Raw genomic sequence first — 23,419 nt, forward strand, 5'->3', positions numbered from 1 at the left:
TTTAACATTTTGAAAAAGACCCAAACGGAGACATGTGGTGGCTCATGAGTGGGTCATGGTCCACTGGTTGAGAACCACTACAATGAGCCAAGATCAATATCTGGTGCAGTGGGTTTCAGTATTGCTATTGTTACAATAAAAGTCCGAAAATCCAAAATCCAGAAATCCTGACCATCCGAGAATCCTGACTTCTTGAAAACTCTTGGATTTTGTGTGCATGTGCGCATACGTAAAACCACAGATACAAGTGGCAGAAAGCAACCACGTGGAAGTCATGGAAATGTAAGGGAATTTTTTTGTACTTTGCATTTTATATGAAAAATGTTTCATGAATAAACTATCAAAAATTCCTCGCTTATTCTCCTTAAATTTGAATTTTGAAAGTACTGCCTGAAAATCAGGACTGACCCAATCCCGAGCAATCCGAATTTTAGGACCTTTACTGTGGATCGAAAGCTGAGCTAGAGCCGTATGCTGGTATAATTTATCTGTCAAATGTAATAATGATTTTATTTGGACATTTTACCCTCAGCTGAAAGCTGTTCACGAGCAGCTAGCAGCATTATCGCAGGCTCCTGTCAGCAAACCAAAGAAGAAGAAAGAGAAGGAGAAAGAAAAAGAAAAGAAGGAGAAAAAAAAGAAGGAAAAACACAAGATGAAATTTGAAGAGGAGAAAAAGGGGAAGTCCTCACAGGGGAGTAAGCAAGCACAGTCCAAGAAGCACAGTAACAAGAAGCCAAGCAGTGGGAATACAGTGCCCAGGTGTGACACACAACTGCCATTATATCTCCTGTAATTGTGGACATATACACCTCTGTGAAGATTAGAAAGTTCATAGTTAGGCCCTGTTGTAGTGTTGTATATAATGCTGGGCAGCACAGTTTGGGAAGGATGTCAAGCTCTGGGGAAGAATAACAAAGAAGTTGGGGGCGTGCAGAGTTGAATGAGGGAGCAGAGGGGACAGTGAAAGGAAGGAAAGTGGGGAAAAGAAAGGAAGGAGAGGAAAGTGGACGGATGGAAGGAGTGAGAGGGAAGAGAACAACAAAAATATTGCAATGAGAATAAGATGTAGGGCTGGGATGTTTGACGGAGTTTAAAATTGCAGAATTATTGGGCAGAGAAGATGGGGATGAGGTGGTGGAATTCATTCTCTGTTGCAATAAAAGAGGGGGAGGGAATTTATTGTCAGTCATTAGTAGATGGAACAGTCTAGTATGTGATTAATTTAGTTTTGAATATGATGATCCAGAAGTTTGTATGGGAACAGGTAAAGACCTACCAGGACAAAAACTGACCTTCAGTACAACAACTTTTTACCCCCAACCCACCTAAACTACCCGTCATCTCTCTGTAACCCTTGGCTTTTGATCCCAACTTCCAATTCCTCAAACTCATGATATAGTTTGTGGTTATGGAACCCAACTTGTTCCATCTTCAGAAATACAGGTACACCATCCTTTATCCGGAAAGCTCCAAAAGTGGGGAGAGAGATGGCAGTGCGAGTCGGGTGGGCGAGGGGGAGAGACTGGCAGCGCGAGTCAGGCGGGTGAGGGGAAGAATCTGGCAGCGCGAGTCGGGCAGGCGAAAGACCGATAGTGCAAGTTGGGCGGGCGGGGGGATGGACCGCCAGTGCAAGTCGGGTGGGTAAGGGGGGGGGACTGGCAGCGCAAGTCGGGCAGGCAAGGGGTGGACTGGCAGCGCAAGTTGGGTGGGCAAGGGGAGGAGACTGGCAGTGCCTATCGGGCGGGCGAAGGGGGGAAGACTGGCAGCTTCAGTCCAGCGGGCGAGGGGGAGGAGACTGGCAGCGTGAGTCAGGCAGGCGAGTGGAGGAGACCAGCTTGGGCGGGCAAAGGGGAGAGACTGGCAGTGCAAGTTGGGTCGGCAAGGTGGGGGGGGGGTAGACGGCAGCTCAATGGAAGTGGGTGAGGATGTATATGGCAGCATATTTCAGGTGAGCTTAAATCTGGCTTTCAGAAATCCAGAAAAATCCGAATTTCGGAATACACTGTCCCCCAAAGGTTCTAGATAAAGGATTATGTACTTGTATAACCAGTTGCTCTCATGTTTCTTATTCCTTTTGTTCTTACCTGGGATTAATAGTTCAATTTAATTCAATTATTGTGAAAAATTCCCTCTCTGATCAAAATTAATTGCTAATTGTAATGATTATATCCCTCCTTCAAACCCCCCCCCAAAAATCAAAATCTGGTACTCCTTGGCATGCGAGACCTTTAAATGTAATAAATCACATTTCAAAAGTAGTTGATTGATTTGCAAATGCGTGTGAGACCTTTAGGATGTGAGTTGTTAGGTGTGAGTCTGTGCTCCTTTATTTGGCCCAGAATATTTCTATCACTTCCTTATGTTCAGACCCCCGAAGAAGGCTGCAAAGCAGGTTGCTCCAGTTCATGACTCTGAAGAGGAGGAGGAAGCTCAGCCAATGTCCTATGACGAGAAGCGCCAGCTGAGCCTCGACATTAACAAACTGCCAGGTGAAAAGCTTGGTCGGGTGGTGCACATCATTCAGTCAAGGGAGCCCTCTCTCAGGGACTCTAACCCTGATGAGATTGAAATAGACTTTGAAACTCTGAAGCCCACAACTCTGCGAGAGCTGGAGAGATATGTTAAATCTTGTTTACAGAAAAAGCAACGGAAACCATACAGTAAGTGAAAAACTTTTGGGATTTGTGGAATCATGGGGAATTGTGTGTGTGTGTGTGTGTGTGTGTGTGAATTATTCCTGGACAATGAATCATTTGCGTGGTTACGTTTTTTTATTCATTCTCCCCCATCCTCTAAAAGTTCCCATTCCATGCAGCCTTTTTCATGTGTCTTCTCTAAGTGAATGTGACATATTCTACATTGATGGCCATCCTATCCTCATCTACCACTTTAAATTCATTTGCACTGTAATCAGGCCATAAAACATGGGCTTCCATTGTTCCACCCTTCACCTTATTAAGAACAAGTAAGTCAGGGCAGACCTGGTACTTGGTACTTCCTGTCTTGACACTGATGCTGTGTGGCAGTGCACCACCAAACACAGTATTGATGGCAACAAATAGATCAAGCAGAGCCTTGAAATAACCAGGAGGAAAGGGCATAATATTAATGTCAAATGTAATAATGATCTTATTGGGATGTTCTCCCCTCAGCTGAAAGCTGTTCACAAGCAGCTAATACAATTATTGCAGTATTATTGGACATTTCTGATTTCAACAAATATGCAAGTTGAATGCTGGAGCTAATTCTTCAGTAATCGTAAAGATGATTGAGTTGGCTTGCACAGGTAGCAGGTTTTTATTAAATCATTCAGATATTATCTGTCTGTGGAGCGCAGTTCATTTTATGGCCACAGGGGACACCAGATGGTAATGGGCTGCTGACCAGATGGATTACACAAGGCAGTTGTGAAGAGAGTGGGATAGGTGGTTCATGTTGCATTGTCCTGGGCAGGCACTGCAGTATGTTAAAGCCAATAATAGAAGGTGTTTTGGATTTGGGGAGGGATGATCGTAGAGGATCACTGCGAAGAGATGTAGAGTGGTGAAGAAGGTTGGGTGGATTGATCTGGGTTTAAAGGCTTGTAGGTATATTGCATTTAGTTTTGAGAATTACAGAGGCTCCAAATTGTTACCATCTTCAACTGCACCCTCACTTCCTCCCTTCAAGCTATTTCCTTGCCTTCCCATAGGCTCTGCCACATATATTGCTGATGGACAGGAATAGAGTGCTGTATATGTTGGTGTATACAGCGACTCATCTCCAGAAGATTTTGAGCTATACTCGCTGAATAAGGCTACCCCAAGCCTGGGACTTACCACTGACCAGAGGAGTGATGCAGCTGGGCCCATTTAATATACTAATTGACAATATTTTAAAAGCAAATTACCCAGTAAAGGTTTAAATTTTATTGGCATATTTATTGTCAGCTCCTTTAACAGGCCATTTAAAGCCTGTACAGAGCCGACAGCAGTCGGACTTGGTGGATGGACCCTGCGGGGGAGCACTGGGACTTCACTGTTAAGGTTTGAATTTTATACTTGGAACAGTGGAGTGCTGATACTTCACTGTTCAGGTTCAGATTTTAAACTTGGCACGGGGAGCGCTGAGACTTCACTGTTAAGGTTTGGATTTTAAACTTTGTGTATAAAATGACCCCTGGTTTTGGGGTAACATTTCTAATATTCAAGGACTGTCTTGCCTGCCAGCACATAGGATATCTCTTGTGTGCAATCTGTCCTGACACTGTGCAGGTTCTGCAGACTTTTTTTCCCTCTGGAATTCTCCCCATGGTTAAGGAAAGAACACTTTGGACTTGGTGTTACCTTGTGCTATCAGTCTTGCGACCTCCTCCAAACCCTTCTCATGGTGATTCTATCAGTCATCCTGTCTAAACAGTATAAACAGCACTAATCTAGAATTGGCTTAATTAAGGACTTTTGTCGATGGGTATAAAGTTGTCCTAGTTCTAATACCAGCTAAATAATGTGAGTTCAAACCCTCTTGGGCTATTTAAATGCAAATAGAAATAAAATGTTTGACTTGGTAAAAGCGAGTCTATATATCAGCCATTTTCCACGGGGACCCCAGCACATTTTAGTAAAAACCTTGATTTCTTTTCACCTCACGTAACATAAATATTTTTTCTGTATTTTGTGTAGTCAGTAGGAGAGAAGTATGGAAGAAACCAAAACCTAACTATTTCTTAGGGAAGAGGGCCCATAAACTTTGAGCAAAGTCCTGGGGGCAGGTTGGGGGGTGGGGGAATCGTGCATAGCTATTAAAAGGTTGAGAATGGCTGATGTAGATTATCTTTAAAAAAAGACTCAACTGGTTCTTTATTGCTCTTTCAGGAAAGAAATACACATACCTTGCCTTGTATTCTTGCCTTGGAAGTGACTCCAGTCCTGAACCAACACACTAACTGTTGTCTAAAGTGGCCCAGCAGGATGAACAGTTAGATCAAACTGCAAGAATGCCACCCACCTTCCAGCACTTTTTCCAGGATAGGCAATAAATGCCAGCATTGCCACCAATGCCCACAGCCTGAGAATGAATGTGGAGCAAATTGTATAATTGTCTTATGTTGAAAGGTCTTGGGAAAACGATTTGTTGCTTGGTAGCCTCATGGCTCTGAAGGAGAATCATGTACTGTGATACCTGGGCCTTTCTCTTTATTGCAACTGTCAGCATCTTCTACACATCTGTGCAACATTACAATGCTAACCCCTGTGTATCATGCACATGTAACTTTACAATGACCTGTATACTTTTCACAGGTGTGTGTTGTTACATTGGCTTGCACATTTGGTCAATGCACGTAATGGTGCATAGTTTTGTGTGAGTTGACAGCTGTGAGACGTGAGCCCACTTGCCATTGCATCTGTAATTTGTTTTTCTCATCTAAGATCCTTTATCTTTGTTTCAACCACAAACTTGCAGACAATTCCCCCGAAACGTTCATTGGTAGAGACGGTGAAGAACAGCAACCCCAACACCGATCCCTGTGGGACTCCACTAGTAACCGGCCCCCATTACCAGGTATACATCGTGAACGGGTTACCTACCTCCATCAAACTAGTAAATTCCTCCAAGAGAAATGTAGTCAGTTTGCTAACCTTTTCTTCTTCATATGTCATTTTTGGAGTCTTGAATAACCTCTTCTCTGTTCATGATAAGATGGGAATTTGCAAATTACCCCTTTTAATAACTGACTGCGGATAAACCAGTTCTGATTTTCTGCACTTCCTGAATATTGAACTTTCTCTAGTTCAGGGAACAATCCCACACCACAATAAACTGCTTAATACCAATTATTTTAAATGTTTGTGGATAAATGACAATTATTCTTATAATCTAGACTATACTCCCAGAATAAGTACTGTAGAAGTCCCTAACTACTAGAGGTGTCGTCATATGGTTGAGAGTGTTGGATGTAAAAAGTTACATTGCTGTATTTTGTAGATAAAAAAGGGTGTGCCTGTCTGTCTCCAGGCTCATACTGATCCCCGGATAAATGACAATCAAATTTTATCTTATTATCACATTGTAGTCTGTGAGGTTTAACTCAAATTGGCTGTTTCTTGCCTGAAAGGTAAACAGTGGGCGTAAAGCACTTTGGAACATCCTGTGGCCATGAAAGACGCTGTGTATATAAAACAATCTTTGTTTTTTAAAAATTATTTTACTGTGCATCTGATCAGGAATGTTTAAACTATAGAAGATCTGACCTGAAGCCAGAAAGTTTGCTGTAGTTTCTCGCTGGTGAATTGGTGAGTTTGAAGTGGGAGCAAGTCCTTAAAGGATCAGTCCCAGGGTCAGCACCCAAAGTAGATGACAAGGCAACCAGTCAGAAACACCTTCAGAAGTCTGTTAAAGAACAATTCATTTTCAAAATTCTGCTTCCTTTGTCACGCTTTACATTTGTTAGTGTCCTTTATAATTTCATTCGTTCATTCACTTTATTTTTTTTTAGTTTTTCTTTTCAGTCCTACCTGAACAAGCATTGACACTCACTGGGGTACAGGTTCAAGGGCCAATGACTCACTAGGGTAAAGATTAAAGGGGATTAGCTCATTGGCTACAGGTTAAATGGATATTGACCCATTGGAGTACAGGTTAAAGGGGCATTGACTAACTGGCATACAGATTCAAGGAGGAATTGTCATTGGGGTATGGATTAAGGAACAAAGATTCTTGCTGGGGTAAGGATTCAAAGGGGTTGACTCATTGGGTAGAAATTAAAGGGACACTGGCTTGCAGGGGTACAGGTTAAAGGGACCCTGCCTCGCAAGGGTACAGGTTAAAGGGGTTGACCCAGAGGGGTACAGGTTAAAGGGGTTGACCCAGAGGGGTACAGGTTAAAGAGGCATTGACCCACTGGAGTACAGGTTAAAGGGGCATTGACTCACTAGGCTGCTGGTTAAAGGGGATTGACCCACTGGCACACAGGTTAAAGGGGCATTGACCCACTGGAGTACAGGTTAAAGGGGCATTGACTCATTAGGCTGCTGGTTAAAGAGGATTAACCCACAGGGAACAGGTGAAAGGGGATTGACTCGCTGGGGTACAGGTTTAAGGGGCATTGACTCAATAGGTTATAGGTTCAAAGGCATTGATATGTGGGCTCTGGTTTCACTAGCATGGACTCTCACTGGGGTCTGGATCTTCTTGGCACTGACTCCTGCTGATGTTTGAGTAGCACTGAATCTGGGTTCTATGAAAATTGACTTGTTGATACTGGTACACAAGGCTTGATTCTGACTAAGGTATAAGTTTGTTGGGATTGATGGGCACTTTAACATTTAAGATTCTAGAAAGCATGTACAAATGGGATTTTATAGAAAGGGTGTCAGGTTATAGAGAGTTGCAGTCAGGTGGGAGTGCTCTCAACTTTCCTCTATCAATCCAGTCTTTAAAAATGGGTCTGTTTGTGCCCTGATTTCACTGGACTTTTTTGGTTGGGAATAGAATGTTGATGCCCTCAACTGACTGGCTTGTGATACTATTTCAGAAGCATTAATTCGAAAAAGGGCACTGTTGAGTTATCTAATATGAGATTACAGATTTTTGTTAATTTGTCTCTTTCTTATTACCTGCTGCAGCAGACTGATTTATTTGAATTGACCTCTGGGGAAAGTTCCACAATCGCTCCACCTCAGGATCACATTCATGTATTTATAGAGCGGAGTTAGTTAAGTTGAAAAATAGTATGGATGTGAGTGGATGCATTCACTTAGAATTGTTCCTTTTATGTCCAGATAAACAACTAGAAAGAACATTCTGGATCTTCATGTAACATCTTTGGAAAATGGTGCTATAGACAATGCAATGCTTCCTCCAGTGCAGTAGGCCTTCTGAGTTTATCTTAAAATACTGCAGCATTCCTTCACTACTGCATTTACAGCAACGCAGTGCTCTCTCACAATTGAAGCTGCAACATGTTGCTCCTTGCTACTGCAGTACTTGCTTGGCAGTGCCCAACAGTTCATATGTAGCTTCATTAGTACTTCCATTTCTCTCCCCCAACCCCAAAGTAACCCTCAGAAATTTCCTTCTGACAGTGCAGCATTTGCTTGGTATTCCATCTTGATGTTGTGATGCACTCTCGTTGCTTTTCTCCAAGTGTTGTGTTGCTCTTTGGAAAGTTGTCAGAAAGACAGCACAGCCCCAGCGCTGATCCAACTGCATTTGCACTTTTTAACTGCGTGAAGATCTAAAGTCAATAAAGGGACTCATCCCGCTCCCCTCCCCATGATCACATGACTAAGCTGAAAAGAATGGTGTGGGACTGAGTGGAGTGTGTGGATTTTCCAAACTAATTGGTTTATTCCTTCCACTGTTTGGTCTTATTTTTAATAATTGACCCATTGTGATTTAGCTGCACCATCAAAGAAGAGCATGGGGAAAACGAAGGAGGAGCTTGCTCAGGAGAAAAAGAAGGAGCTTGAGAAACGATTGCAAGATATGAGTGGACAATTTAATCACAGCAAGAAACCCAACAAAAAAGGTAAACAAGTTAAAAAGGAAAGTCTGCAGACCCTGTCAGATCAGATACTCTTTATTGTCATGTAATAAAACCGAAATGTAATATTACACAAAATTGTTTTAAATCTACAATAAGGCATACCGATTCGCCATTAGCATTGCCAGGCACCCCTTACAGTCAAAGAAAGAGAGCAAAAGAGGGTACCCCCAGAGTCTCCGACTGATTCACCTCCAGCATTTTTGCAGCTGCACAAGACTCCAATTCACATAATTGGCAATCCCAGCCCAGATCCAAGCCTCCCACACAAGGAAGTCTTCAGTGCCCAGTGCCTTTCGGGAGGCCTCCTTTCCCCTCAGCATCCTTTCAAATCCCGATCTGAAACTTGGTTCTCATTAGCCAGTCTCCAGTAGCCCACAGCCTGCTGTGGCCCTTTGACCTCAAGTCACCAGCACCCTGCAGCCTGTGTGAGTTCCTCACCCACAAGTCGTCAACAGCTTACCACCTGCAAATGTTCTTCAGCTGCAGAGTGCCTTACTGGCATGCCACTGTGGTCATCGCCCTTGGGTTGTCTCCTCTGCCTTTCCTCAACAGGGGGGATTCTCCCCGTTACTGGTGCCTTGTGGCAGTCCGCTGCTCCTCCAGTGTCTGCAATTCCTTGTGACTGCTGCTGAACAAGGGCACAGCCATCTTGGGCACAGATCCCTGGTCACAGGATTTTAAATAAAACACTGTCAGCTGTTTAAAGCTTGCACAGAATTGTTGGCAGTAAGACTGGACGGTAGGTCCCTACGGGGGAATCCTATGTCTCTGCTCCCCGCTATTCCCGGGTCTACACCAGCGGCAGTGCTGCTGTCATACAGTATCTGTAAGTGGTAAAGAGAAACCAACATTTTGGGCCTGAGCCTGTCATCAAGGTACACTCGGGCCTGAGAAGGTTATCCTTTACTCCTGTAGACACTACGTGGCCTGTTGAGTTTCTTCAGTACTTTTATGTATTGCACAAAAAAATGTGAAGGCTCTATTTGCAACCTGCAAGAGACGCAGGCATCAATGCGTGCCAGTAAACAGCTTATTGTTGGGTTTGGTAACAAATCACGTGGAACATGACCAGAAAGGCTGAAGAGGCTTGAAAGGCCTTAGCTGTGATGCTTTTTGCTCTCTGATTTATCACTGGTCTATTTGGGCTACCAAGGTTTGTCTGACATTTGGAGATTCCCCATTGCAGCACAAAAAATATTTTGAGAAAAGCTGGTAGAAAAAACAAAAGCAACAACAAAATTCTGCTGAATCTTTCTAATTTAGTGATTATATTACCAACTAGGTTAATCTGAACAGCACATTTTTGAGAAGGACGTGAAGGCCTCAGAGAACATGCAGAGCTGTAATTCCATTTTGATAGTTCAGCCACATGGAGATTCTGAAGGAGCTAGATTTAGTCTGAGAGCAAAGACAATTGAGGGAATTGTTAAGACAAAATTATGAGGCAACATCTATTTTTGCAGTTTGTTTTCTAGAATGCATTACATGGAAGATTGGTGGAAGTAGGTTCCAGCAGGGAACTGGATATGAGTACTTATTTTAAAAATCAGAAAATGTTTGCTTAAAGAAAGGTATAAGGATTAGTAATTAATTCTATTACATACCACTGATATAATGGTATAACCACCAGTTGCGCTGCAAGATTCCACACTGAATCAATATATGAGGACTTTCGACCTATCTGCATTCTGGTAATATCTTAACCACACTGACAATAATGATTCAAGAACACCCACCGCACCGTCTCCTCAGGATCAACCAGCAATGGGCAATAATTGCTATTTTTCCCAGAGATACCCATTCCTAAGAATAGTTAAATTGTTATTGTTGGTTTCTATGGTAACATTCTTTTTTTTAACCTAACAGCGGAGAAGTCTGACGCCGGGCAAGGAGGGGGCCCTTCTCGCCTCAGTGGCAGTAGCAGTTCATCCTCGGATTCGGGCAGCAGCAGTTCCAGTGGATCCAGCTCCTCGGACACCAGTGAATCTGAATAGCTCTGGTCTTGGCTTGCAGCCTGGATGCTGGATGTACAGTTTAGGCACAGAGGGCTTGCCCTACTCCCGGCCTGCACAACCTGAACCTTACCTCAACAGATTCTAAGGCTGTGCTATGTATTTTTATTGGCTGAACTTGATGTAAAGGGGACCCTGAGAAGCACATTCCGTTGATGATCATTTACCCAGCATACAACCCATGAGTGCGACTGGTTGTCACTGTCATTGAGTCATTTGCATGAGTGTTGCCTACAACATTGTGGGGGAGTCAGCGTGATGAGTGTATGTGTGTGTGTGTGTGTGTACCTAATTTATTGACGTCAGAAAAATAAATCAATTCGGGACCAATGGAAGAAGATGCCAAGCAGGATTCCATTACGTGCATTGCCTATGATCTGTGAGATACTTCACCTTTTAATCCAGGCAATACACAGGCCGGTGCTTAGTCACTTTTGGGTGCTCTGTTCAATCTGTACTTTTTTCTTAAAAGACGCTGTTTTATTCAGGTGGGAGGGATGGGAGGGACAGGGGAAAGTGTACAGAGGGACTGTTAAAGGTTAGGGATCAAGGTTGAGAATAAACAATTTCAGGTTCTTTCACCTCTTTCAGAAATAATTAGGGAAGGCAATGACGGTGTTTTACGATCAAGAGACTTAAAAATCATGACTGTGTTTTTGTCCTTTGCATTTGTGGGTTTCTGAGAGTGTCTTGTAATCGGGTATTTTTTTTTAATTTTTACTCAAATATTTTATTCTCTTAATCAGAATAGAGCTTTGAAGCTCAGGAATCCTGATGACAGACTGATACCAATGGATAGCACTGATTGTGATTGAGCTACTCTATCCCTTGGTTAATTACTTCTCTTTGACTCATCTTTCACCTCTCTCTAAGAGCTATTTCTCCCCTTCCTGCGTGTTACAGGTTCTGTCTCCATTACAGATTACTCATCTTGGCTTGTTTAATGACTGCTCATGCAATCTTACATAATAACTTGCCTTGCCTAATTTCTTGATCAATTATTGGTCTATACCTCTAAGCTTTTCAATCATTTTCCCCATGTCGAGGTCCAAAGCCTGACCTGGAATTTGAACACAAACATTACACCAAACATCCTTGGTTTGGGTTCTTAAATATTTTATTTCCCTTGGAAACTTGCCTTTTTATGTATTGTGCATGCAGGTTTACAGTAACTCCTAATATTTTATTGCTGTTTACAGTTATAATTTTAAATTTTGTTGATAGAACATGTTAGGTACAAGTTAATGTAGTAATTGCTTATTGTATAAAGCAATGTGTCAGTACTGGCTGCCCAACAGAAACAATCTACTCAATAATCGCGTGACCTTATACAGTATTTTGTTTCTTTGTTGAAATTCAGAGGAGGGAATAATATGGGTCCCATATTGCAGGATTCAGAGTTTTCATAATAAATTCCAAAAGTTCTCACATATGTTTCTGAAGTGTACCTCACTTGTTTTCTGTGGACCTTATCTCCTCTCTGTTGTACTTTTTGCAGTGTTCTATCATTTCTAACTTGTAAACTTCCTGCCATCATCTCAAACCTACATTGTTCCCACCATATGCAAAGAATGATTGATTTTTTAAAAAAAACTGACCTCCTTAAATAATGTGAAATGATCCTCTCTAGCCACAGTTACACCCAGACATCTGGACTCATCTCTCCTGTCCTCTATCGTGTATGCTCTGACTATAACTTCCCTTCTCAAGTTCCTTCCATTTACCTTTCCTCACCATTTCTGTACCTATCTCCACTGTTTAATGCTGGGATGGAGTTGAACAAGGAACATGAAATATTGGAATGACAATCACTCAGCAGATATTAATGTGGAAAGCTTGTATCAGTTGCTGCCATTAATTGGTTATGACCTTGTGCTGCTATAGGAAACATTGGAAACCAGGACTGACTTCACCGAGATTTTAAAATTAGCTGAATGTGAGTTTTACCCCATGATTATATGGAACATTTTGCGAGAAATCCTCCAAAGAGAAGTTGCATTTCTGAAGCCTCCTTCACAACCTAATGAATTTTTAAAAAAACCTCTAGCCAATTATGCACATTTTAAATGTTGCAGTGAAAAAAATAGCAGCCACTGTCAACCCAGCTACCTCATAAATAATGACTAGGTCATCTGTTATGTAGATGGTTAGGTATAGAAAGATGCCAATAAATAAAAAGGTGCAAAATGAATTAAAAGAAATATCACCAGTTTTTTTTTATTTAAAGACAAACCAGACTAAAGATTTAAAGGTTTAGACAGATTCACATTGTGTGTATAAACACAATAAGTGGATTAATCAAGGGTGCTGAGTTATGGGTGCAACTAATTGTGGGATTGTGGCAGTGAAACCCCTGTTATCTGGAACTCAAACAACTGGCAGCCTTCAGCAAAAAGTAAATAATTGAGGAAAATAAATAGGTAAAAAAATGTGGAAGTTTAAAATTGGTGTGCCTTGCCATTAGTTTGCCAATCACGCAACATGCAATCTCGAGGAACCAGAAAAAAACTCATCTGGCATCTACTAATCCCCAAAGGTGCCGAACACCAGTATTACTGGATATAAAATGTTTCAAAACTGTAAGAAAAAGATATCTTTCACAGGTTGAGGTGTGACCCTGTGCCTGGGCTGTAGTGTTGTATGTGAAACATAAAGTATGCAGATGCTGTGCTTGTAGTTAAAAACAAGCAGAAATGCTGAAGGAACTCAACTGGTCTTGCAGCATTCATAGGAGGATAGATATATTGCTAACATTTCAGGCCTAAGTCCTCCAAGAAATAAGCAAAGAACAGGAAGGCATCAGAATAAGGAGACTGAAGCCCATACCAACAAAAGGTATTAATTAGGTATGATAAAAGGAGAGGTGTGAATTGATTGATTGTACTGTTAGATGGGTTTAGTTCCCACACTCCAGGGAATATGTGGTAGCAGTGGAGAGAGTGCAGAAGAGTTTCATCAAGATATTGCCAGATAAAGAAAGTTTGGATAGTCTGAATTTGTTCTCACTGGAAAATAGTCCAGATGATGACCTTATAAAGGTTTATAGATAGTATCAATAGCAATTAAAAGGAGATCTGATAGATAAGGTTTCCACCCAGAGGGCAATGAATATCTGGAACAAACTGCCAAGGAATGTGATTTGAGGCAGATATGCTTACAAGATTTTAAAAAAGGCATTTATACAGGTACCTGGATAGGGAAATGGTGAGTAGTCACCCAGTTTGACAGAAATAAGATAGGTGTGGCACTTTAAATAGTAAGAAATCATGTTTCTAAGTGAAACACGAACATTTACAGATCCTGGTCAAATTAAAACACAATACTGGATAAAGCATGGTTGGAGAAATCCAACAGTGTCCTTTATATAGCAAAAATAAAAATATGTAACCCTTCATTGTTTGACCTGCTGAGTTTCTTCAGCATTGTTTTTAACTACAAATGAATCACTGAAAGTTGACAAGTACCTTCAGGAAGAAATTAAGGAGCAAAATGCTATGTTGGCCTTGTTATGAGGATTTGTGAACAGTAATAAATATGTAGAACCTCAGTGGAACTACAGTTGGAATAATCTTCAGATTTGATATGCCTACTTGCAATAGAGGGAGTGAGTATTATGCAGGCTTGCCAGTTGATGCCTCGTTTGGTAAATTTGTCATGAGAGATTAAACTGACTGGGCTCTTGTGCAACCAGGGTTAGAAGAATGAAAGGTCATCTCATTGAAATCTAGATTACTTTTAAGGGTCTTGACAGGTATGATGCAGAGTCCGATGTCTTCCCTGGAGATACAAGAAACTGCAGATGATGAAATCTAGAACATCCATGGAGAGAAATAGAAGATTTGCATTTTGGGTTAATTTTCCATTTCCCTCCATTGTTGCTGTCTGATCCACTAGCTTTTTTTTTTCTGTCTCGTTGGAATATCTAGAATTTCTTTAAAGTGTCAGTTGATGAAGTAGACAAAGACGATGTGGTCAAACAATAATCATGGCTTTTATTAGCACAAACTAATGGTACAATAATGAAAGACAATGGGTGCATACACAGTTATACCCAAGGAGAGTGTCTAATAGTAGAGATAATGCATAGCCAATGTTAGTACAGCAAGGCGAGCCGAAGGGAAGACAGACAGCTTAGCAGAGTGTTGAGGAAAATTGTATTCACCCAGAATGTATTAAACCTTTTGCATTCTCTATCCTAGAAGGATGTGTATATTGTGTCTCCTAATATATTCAAGATAGGTTGGTGATTTGTTTTAAGAGAATAGGATTGGGTCAATTTCTGGAGTGATCATCCTAGGGCTTTATTATGCAAGTTCTGTATAATCATTCATCAGATCAGACAGCATTTGTGGAACAAAAAAGAGATGGGGAATCATTCAACACTTCAGTTAATGCTATTTTTTTTCCAGATAAGACTGATCTATCTGCTCAATGTTCCCAGCATCAACCACAGGGAGAGAAAACTGGTCAGCATTTTACACAAATGACCATGCATCGCAATTCATTGGCTCACTCAGTTGCTTTGGAAATAATAAACAAAACTGCTGAGTATTTACTGTTTTTATTTCAGATTACTGGGTACTAGGTATCCCTGGAATGAAATATTCTCGCCAAATTATGACAATATGGAGAGTTCGCCAGAGGAGGTTTTGCAAAGTTGTTAAATGCAAAAATGCAATGAGTCCAAAAGGTATAATTACAAAAATATTGTAGTTCCACAAAAATACCATAAATACAAAAAAAATACAAACATTCAAATAAAGAGGGGTCTGAGCCCTGTGAATGTCTGACCTTGTCTAGTGTCCAAATCAAAACTGCTGGTAGATAACCCTCCATCACCTTCATATTCACGTGTCCTACTGAGAAGCCTCTTATGATCATATCTTCTTCCCACTCTCTAAAATATATGTCCTGCTCTTAAAACTTCTTCCCCTCATCTTCAACATAAATTTGCTGGTGCTGAGGAAACTATTCTTACTGCACCCTATCAACATCTCTCAAGATTTGCTTTCAGCTATATAGTGTTAGATCACTCCTCAGCTCACTACCTTCCAGAGAAAACAACCCATGTTTGTCCAATCTCCCCATAACTCATACCCTCTAAATCAGGCAAAGTGACTTGACCTCGCTCAACTTTTCTGTTGCCGATTTTCTTTTTTTAGTATCTGGTTTCACATTACCATTGTATTTGGGTCAGACTTTTACTGGCAGTCTACAAATAATAAATAAATAGAAAATAAATAAATATTACTTATTGCTGGGTTAAAAAAAAACCAACAAATAGTTGAAGCCAATGTCGGCACAGTTAAAAATCCGCTTCTATTGAGCCTCATTCTTTTGATGCGATTCCAGCACACGATTGAAATCTGCTTTCCAGTCACATCTGAGCAAATGAACGACCACTGAGCACTGGATTTTGCTTCCTGAACACTTTTGGGTGTATTTTACAGATTTTGGGCTACTGATCACAAAAAATACCTTAAAATGTGCCTATTATGTACAATTAAAAAAAATATATATAACCTATTTTTGTAAGTTCCCCATATTTCGACTTCAAGCATACAAAACCATGAAATCACTGAAAATTCCTTTTCTGCATTCACACTTGGACTTCTTCCCTGCTGATCTTGGTGCAGTCAGTCATGAGCTTGGTGAAAGGTTTCAGCCTGAGAAATTGGACAAGCAGAATCATCAAAGCTGGTCAACTACGGTCAAGAGGCATCAGATACCGAGTACAAACGAAAATCAGTAGCAAAACATTTTGAGGGCAGTTGAACTAACGCAATGTGTCAGAATCATTGTGAGATTAAACGGGAAATTCAATGAAGGTTAATTCAATGTTTCTCCAACTTCCTACGTGATTCAGCAAATCTGTGTTCCACTTGAATTTGTAGATCAGAATCCTTTTTTGTCCCTCAGGAAGCAACTTTTTTTTAAAGTCAGGAGTCATCAGCGTGAATTGCAATGGGTACTGGCCGACCCCACACACTTTACTCCTGGTGTTCATTGAACCAGATGTGGTTACTCTGCATTTGGTCCTACCGCCGCCTTCGTGCTCCAGTCAATCCAGACGTGATCACCCAGGGCGGAGCCGATTCAAACGCAGAGCTGCTTCAGTTGGTCGAGATGTGATCCAACTCTCTCGCTCCGTGGCTGCATTGTTTGAAGATGGGGATTAATGCAGATTTTCTTTCTGTTGCGGGATAAGCTCCATCTCTCGGTCATGACAGACGAGCCTGAAATCCTCTCACATTAGCAGGCAGAACTGGGAGCGGGCCGGTCCCGGGACCATGTTGCGTTTGTCTCGGATCAGTATGGACTGGTTTCCGTACTGTCGGTACCACATGCTCTGGCTGCGGCCCAGGAAACTGTCCGGCCCAGGGCCCGGGCCTGATCCCAGGGCACGCCTCTCCAGCTCCTGCTGCTGCTGCGTCCAGATCAGCAGTGATGTGTCAGTGTAACGGAGCCGGCCGTACGACTCCGACAAGGCCTTTTCCGCCAGCTGCCTCCGCTCGCTCGCCGCACCGCTCATCTTCTGGGTCGCCGCTGGGGCACACGAGCCCCGGAATCCACCGCAACCGCTGTCAGTCTCCGGAAACACCCGAGCCGCGAGCACCATGGCAACCACGGTCACGCAACTGCCCCGGAAATACCCGAGCCGCGGGAACCGACAACCTTCGTCACTCAATATCACCCGAACGGCGGGAACCATGGCAACCACTCTCACACTCTCTCTCCGGAGACACCCGAACCGCGGGAGTCATGGCAACTCCCACAACCTTGGCCTCGGGCGGCGTGGCTGTCCTCGGGCTCTCCGAAGCCTGGGCGCGATTGTCAGGCGGTCGGCAGATGGTGCTCACTTCCCGGGATAACCAGCAACCCAGCGCCGCCAGCAAGGGCTCGGGAATGAGACCAGAATTCCAAGCACAGAGTGTTTGCCTCACTATTATGGCACTTTCTCCCTCTTTCACTAGTTGTGAAAGATCACGTTTAAGGCCAAATGTGTCCTTCAAACAGCCCGTCAGCAAAACCAAGACGAAAGTGCTGTGAACACTCGGTATGTCAGATAGCAGAGGGCACAGCCAGAAACACTTGTGGACAGTCAAGACACAATGCTGGCGAAACTCCACAGGGAATCCCAAACAATGATACTAGAATCCCTGAAAAAGGCCGAGGACCCTGTGATAACTGCCTCTGAGGGCAGGTCAGAGCTTCCCACCTGCTTCACAAGTGTATCAATTACTCCCGGTACCCAAGAAGAGTCACGTGGGCTGCCTCAACGACCACCGCCCAGCAGCATTTTAGTCCAGAGGCTGGTCATGGCCAGAATTAACGCATATCTAAGTAAAGATCTGCATCCACCACAGATGCAACATTGCTGACTCGCTACTCAGCTCTGGATCACCTTGAAAACTGTAATTCATACATTCGCCTGCTGGTCATAGACTACAGCTTGGCTTTCAATACCATGATTCCCTCTGTGCTGGTCAAGAAGCTACAAACAAAGTCCTCCGTACTCCACTCTGCAACTGGATCCTTAACCTTCTCATTGGAAGACCACAGTCAATACGAATTGGAAACAACGTATCTCCTCACCGATCATCCACACAGGCGCACCCCAAGGATGTCTGCTCTACTCATTTAACCCCTGTGACTGTGTGGCTAGGCACAATTCTGATGCCATCTACAAGTTTGCCGATGACACCACAGTGGTTGGCATCATGACAAACGGCAATGAAGAAGCATACAGGAGGGAGATAGATCAGCTCATTGAATGGTGTAATGACGACAACCTTGTGCTCAACATCAGCAAAACCAAGGAGATGATTGTGGATTTCAGTAGTGGAGAGGGTCAAGAACTTCAAATTCCTGGGTGTCAATATCTCCAAGGATCTGTCCGAGAGCCTGCACATTGATATAATCACAAAGAGGGCTCTCCAGTGACTATACTTTGTGAAGTGTCTGAGGAGATTCGGCCTGTCACTGTACCATAGAGAGCATTCTGGCTGGTTGCGTCACTGCCTGGTATGGAGGCATCAACTCTCAGGACAAGAATAAACTCCAGAGGGTTGTTAATTTGGCCTGCGACATCACAGGTACCAGACTTCACTCCATCGAGCACATCTACACGACGTGATGTCTTAAAAAAAGCAGGCTCTATCCTCAAGGACCCCCACTCTGCTATTTTCGGGGGAAAGGTACAGGAGCTTAAAGATGAGCACTCAACAGCACAAGGATAGTTTCTTCCCCGCTGCCATCAGATTCCTGAATAATCAAAGAACCAAAGGCACTGCCTGACTTTTCATGCCCTATTAATGTTATTATTATTTTATTTCTTTAATTGTAATGTCGTAAGATGGTTATAATATGAACATTTACACTATGAAGCTGCTACAAACACTGATTTTCATGACAATAAATCTTGATTCTGTTTCTGATTCTCCCCCATCTGTTATCCCTGCTCAGGAACTCTCTCATACTTGTGGACAGTAGACATTTTAAGGAACAGGCTCCAGAGAGGGGAGAACAAAAGGGAATATATGAAATGGTGCCAGGTGGGAGAAATTGTGACCAAATAGATGATGATGATGATGTAAGAGAATGTGGCGATGACAATAATGGAGGTGTGTATTCAGGATGCATAACCTGGAGAATCAGGATCATCGTCTGAAACATGTTAACTCTGTTGAGTCCAGAGGGTTACATTTGAAAGGACAAGTGCAGTTCTTCGAGTTTTTGCTGAGCTCCGCTGGAATGACAGAGGCTGCAAAAAATGGTTAGAATTAGGCTGAGAATTTGATGGAGCTATTTTGCAACCAGTTACCTGACCCCATAGTAAATGACACAACATTATAGGCAATGCAAGTACCATAGTGAGTTGAAGAATTCCAAACAAATGACCATTTCAATCAATCAAAAAGCTTGTTTAACACCTGAACATATGGAAAAAGGAAATTTGAGAAAATAAGTAGCCACAGTGAAATCCCATCTATGGCACTTCGAGTCTGTGCTACGATTTAAAAAGATGGCACATTGCAGGGTGGAGATTTAGATGCTATTGAACTGAAAATTTGTGTCCCAGGATAGGAAAGGGGGTTTGGCTTTTCACACTTGACCACTCGTAACTGGGACACTGAACACTTTCACACTCACAAGGAGCTATCCCCAGTGTTCTACTTTCAATTGGATGTGCCAGAATGACGCAGCATGCAAAAGGCGGAAGTGACATCATCTCATTCTGTACAATGAGGGACATCAGGCAGATTGCTTTGGACATCCTGAAGATGTGTGAATTTATCACCAGACAGTCAGGTCTTATTAACCTCCTCATCTGGAAGTTAGTGCAAAGAGAAACCGATTCTAAAAAAACAGCAGAAGCCTGATCTCTGGTGGCAGAATTTTAATGATATCTTGCATATAACCTGTCAAAATGAATAGATGTTGATACTGCCTTTGAGTCAGAGGTTGTTGTTGCCTGTTGTGCTTTGCATAATATCTGTAAGCTTAACAAGAAGCACTTCCTGGAAGAGTGGAGGGCTGATACATCTGATCTCCCTCCTCCAGAAAGAGTCCCTTACAGTGATCTGCAGGCCATATGTGAGGCAATTATGACAGTCCTGTGTGGAAATGAAGATAATAACTGACACATTTTCATTAAAAATCAATAAAACCTTATTGCTTGTCTTGGAACATAGTAAAATTTGAACTTTAACTAAAACGTAATAACCTTTGGAAGGTCATATGCAACAATTGTGTAAACATAGACAAAAATTGTCAATAAATGTAGTGCAAAAACTTGCTGGAATAAAACTTTAACATTTTGATAAAACATTTTTGGTATCTCTTAACTCCCAAAAACCTTAACTTTAATTCAACACACTACAGAAAATGTAAACAGAACGACTTCATTGATGAACAAATCATGTGAAACTTTTCATAGGCCATTCTCATCCTTTTCCTCCAGAGGTGAATGTAGGAGCTGGGATAATGACCAATGAGGGGGTGAGCAGCCGAACCCTCAACACCAATCCATGACGAGTGTACCCCACCTGAAGGGATGACTACAGTTGGCATGTAGGCGGGATTTGTCATTGGCACTGGAAGATGGCAGCGGGAGGGGGAAAGCTGCAGTGGTGTGAGAAGGGAGGGGTATGCAATGAGATTTGTAGCATCATGGTGGCAGAAGATGGTTGGAAGGAGGGAAGGAGGAGGCAGGGGGCCTGGCAACGGAAGAAGGAGACTGAATGGTGGAGAGCCAAGGATAGACTCTTGCAATTACTTCAAGGGATGAGGAAAGTCTTGTTATTATTGCAATCTGTGCCTGCATCTCCTGTCTAATCTCATTTATCAAGTGTGCGAATCTATCATTGTCGTCTGGTCACTTGCCATCTGCTAGTCAGCTGAGGTAGTAGCAGGGGATAAGCAGAGGGAGAGGCTGAGGTACAGGGAGGGGGAAAGGCACCAGGAACGGATAAGGGACCAGGGGTGGTTGATAGATCTGTGATGGATGAATTTCAAGGGCCATCCTGTTCCTGCACCTCACCTTCCTCCTCCTCCTCCTCAAATTGCAAACTGGGTTCAAAGGATTGCACAGCAGTCCCCCTTCCTAGCATGCAGGTTGCCTAGGAGGACCTGCTTGTACCCCAGATGTCATATGACAGATTAAAATAAGCCCAGTCCCAACAGTCTACACCACTTCTCCCGTTATGGTCCATGACCTGGTGAAGCCTCCTCTTTAGTGCCTTTAACTTGTTAATGACCTATTTTTTGTCCCTCTGATACCCCATTGCCTGAGCTTCGATGCAATGTCCTCATAAAATTGGCCATCTTTTATTGTGCCCATTAATTTATACCCAGCTCCCTCCTCCAACCTTAGGGTGAGGAGTTGTTGCACCTCTCTATCCCCCCAGTTTGCAGAAGCCATTTTTTATTTTCGTTATTGTATGTGACTTTTTTTTACTGATTTAAACTTATTTAGAGTCACACCAAATAACATCTGATTTTATAACTCACATTTTTTAGTTACTTCTCCAATGTGTCTGATATTTCAATATAATACTGACTTCAAAGGAGGAATAGAGGAGGAACGCCTGCATTACCTTAGGACTCCAGCACATCTGCAGCACACTTCTCCACAGGGTTTAACATGTTCACGCAAAAAATAGTGCCATTTCAATCCCACAATGCAATTGCCCATTCTCCACTTACAAAATTGCAAAGCCGACATCTGTAGTCGGGGATTGTACTAGGGGTCGAGACAGTCAATCCGCGGTGTGAGACGACGTTATCTGATGTCGGCATTGAGATAATTTTCCTTTCACACTAGACACTTTAAAAGCCGATTAGCCGTTATTTCCTTAGACCACTTGCAAGTGTGAAAGGGGCTAAAAGAGAATTCTTGAATTGAGAAAGATAATAGCCAGGGAGGAGCTAATGCTATGGATTTTTTCTTTTGTTTTAAAAGGTGTCAATTGGCATCATTATCAACCAATGAAATATTTGGTGAAGACACATGATCGTGCTTCAGCTGAAGTTGTTTTATACAGCATTTAAAGTCAATTTACTCAGAATACCTGGATAATTTAGAGTCGAGGAAATAGAAATCATGATGAAAGATTTAGCAATTCCTCCTAAATTAATGCAGGATAATTTCACCAGAAAAATACAATGCTTGCAGAATAATTACATAGCAATTTAATGAATAAAATCAATCTCAGTCACAGCAGAATGACTTGGCACTGGAATTATCCAATCAATTCCACTCTTCCTGAAAATAACCCTGTTAAACTTTGCTGTGGTCTCATTTTGGTGGTTCCCTGCTTATTTTCCTTACACATGCTGAAAACACCCAGCTCCATCTCACTACCACCGCTGTTAAAACAAAATACTCTCTGCTATTGCTAAATTTCTACACTGTCAAACTGATGAGGGAAAATCTGTTCCAACTAAATATTGCAAGATTGACTAACAACTCCATTACTTCTCTCACAAGTGAAGTATTCTCTACAAATCTAATCGATCATTGATTCCAGTTATTTCCCCATTCTCCCATATCTGTCTCTGTTTAAATTTATTTATTGTTGAAACCGTCAGATTTCAGATTTATTGTCAGAGTACATACATGACATCCCATACATTCCCTGAGATTCTTTTTTTCCTGCAGGCAAGGTCGAATTACCACTTATTGGTGGTGCAAAAAGACTGCACACAGCATAAGCATGTAAACAAATAAAGAAATGTAAATGAATAACATATGTAAACAAACTGATTGTGCAATATAGAGAGAATTTTTAAAAAAAAATCACACAATTGTTTGTTCATGAGGTTAACAATTGTGTCCAAATTTTTATTCTGATGAAGACTTGGTCATCCAAATTCCATTACCCTTTAAAAAAAAAACACTCACCTTAAATTCATTTCCACACCCTATGTTAGTTGACCCACTTTGGCTCATGGCAAAGAAACACTTTTATAAAAACTGTCATCCTTTTTAAATGTTTTTTGACCTGATTCCTTTGATAAATCTGTCCTCCTGCATATCTTGCCTCTTGAGCTTCCCAATTCTGTTTGTTTCATAATAGATGATCATGTTTTCAGCCACCAAACTGAGACTGTCTGTCTCTCATTCTTTTTTTCTGAACATACTTCATTGCACTGATATGGTGATGAAACTACCCCAATATATCATGTTAATTTTGTTTGTTAACACTCTGTAAACAAAATTGAGACATTACAACATGTTGATTTTGAAAGAAGTCTACTTAATGATAAAAAAATTATACCAAATAAAAACATCAGCCTCTGTGGAAAGAGAAACAATTACAATTTTAGGTCGAAGACTCTTCATTAGAAATGAATTTGTTTAACTTCTTGACCC

General features: G+C 42.0%; 2 protein-coding genes across 12 annotated transcripts in view; one reads left to right on the plus strand and one right to left on the minus strand.

Moving 5' to 3' along the window:
* The window catches only part of LOC138760790 (bromodomain-containing protein 3-like), an 81,317-nt gene extending 69,345 nt beyond the window's left edge, over positions 1-11,972 (plus strand). For 8 of the 11 annotated variants that reach the window (XM_069931937.1, XM_069931927.1, XM_069931910.1 and 5 more), the window contains 5 exons: positions 533-762; positions 2,371-2,663; positions 5,446-5,544; positions 8,384-8,512; positions 10,397-11,972. In XM_069931937.1, the coding sequence (XP_069788038.1) occupies positions 533-762; positions 2,371-2,663; positions 5,446-5,544; positions 8,384-8,512; positions 10,397-10,524 (879 nt within the window). In that variant the 3' untranslated portion in view covers positions 10,525-11,972. The other 3 variants (XM_069931964.1, XM_069931949.1, XM_069931984.1) reach the window with 3 other exon arrangements.
* Positions 11,973-14,514: 2,542 nt separating this feature from the next.
* On the minus strand, positions 14,515-17,317 carry LOC138760825 (putative uncharacterized protein BRD3OS). Its single transcript, XM_069932012.1, has one exon. It carries the CDS (start codon positions 17,252-17,254, stop codon positions 16,790-16,792), a length of 465 nt encoding a protein of 154 aa, XP_069788113.1. The 5' UTR covers positions 17,255-17,317; the 3' UTR covers positions 14,515-16,789.
* Between the last annotated feature and the right edge of the window lie 6,102 nt (positions 17,318-23,419).

Source organism: Narcine bancroftii, chromosome 1 (assembly GCF_036971445.1).
Source record: "Narcine bancroftii isolate sNarBan1 chromosome 1, sNarBan1.hap1, whole genome shotgun sequence".
Classification (NCBI taxonomy): domain Eukaryota; kingdom Metazoa; phylum Chordata; class Chondrichthyes; order Torpediniformes; family Narcinidae; genus Narcine; species Narcine bancroftii.

Coding starts and splice junctions, on each gene's coding strand:
- LOC138760825 (XM_069932012.1), bottom strand. CDS start 17,254: ATGGTTCCCGCCGTTCGGGTGATATTGAGTGACGAAGGTTGTCGGTTC.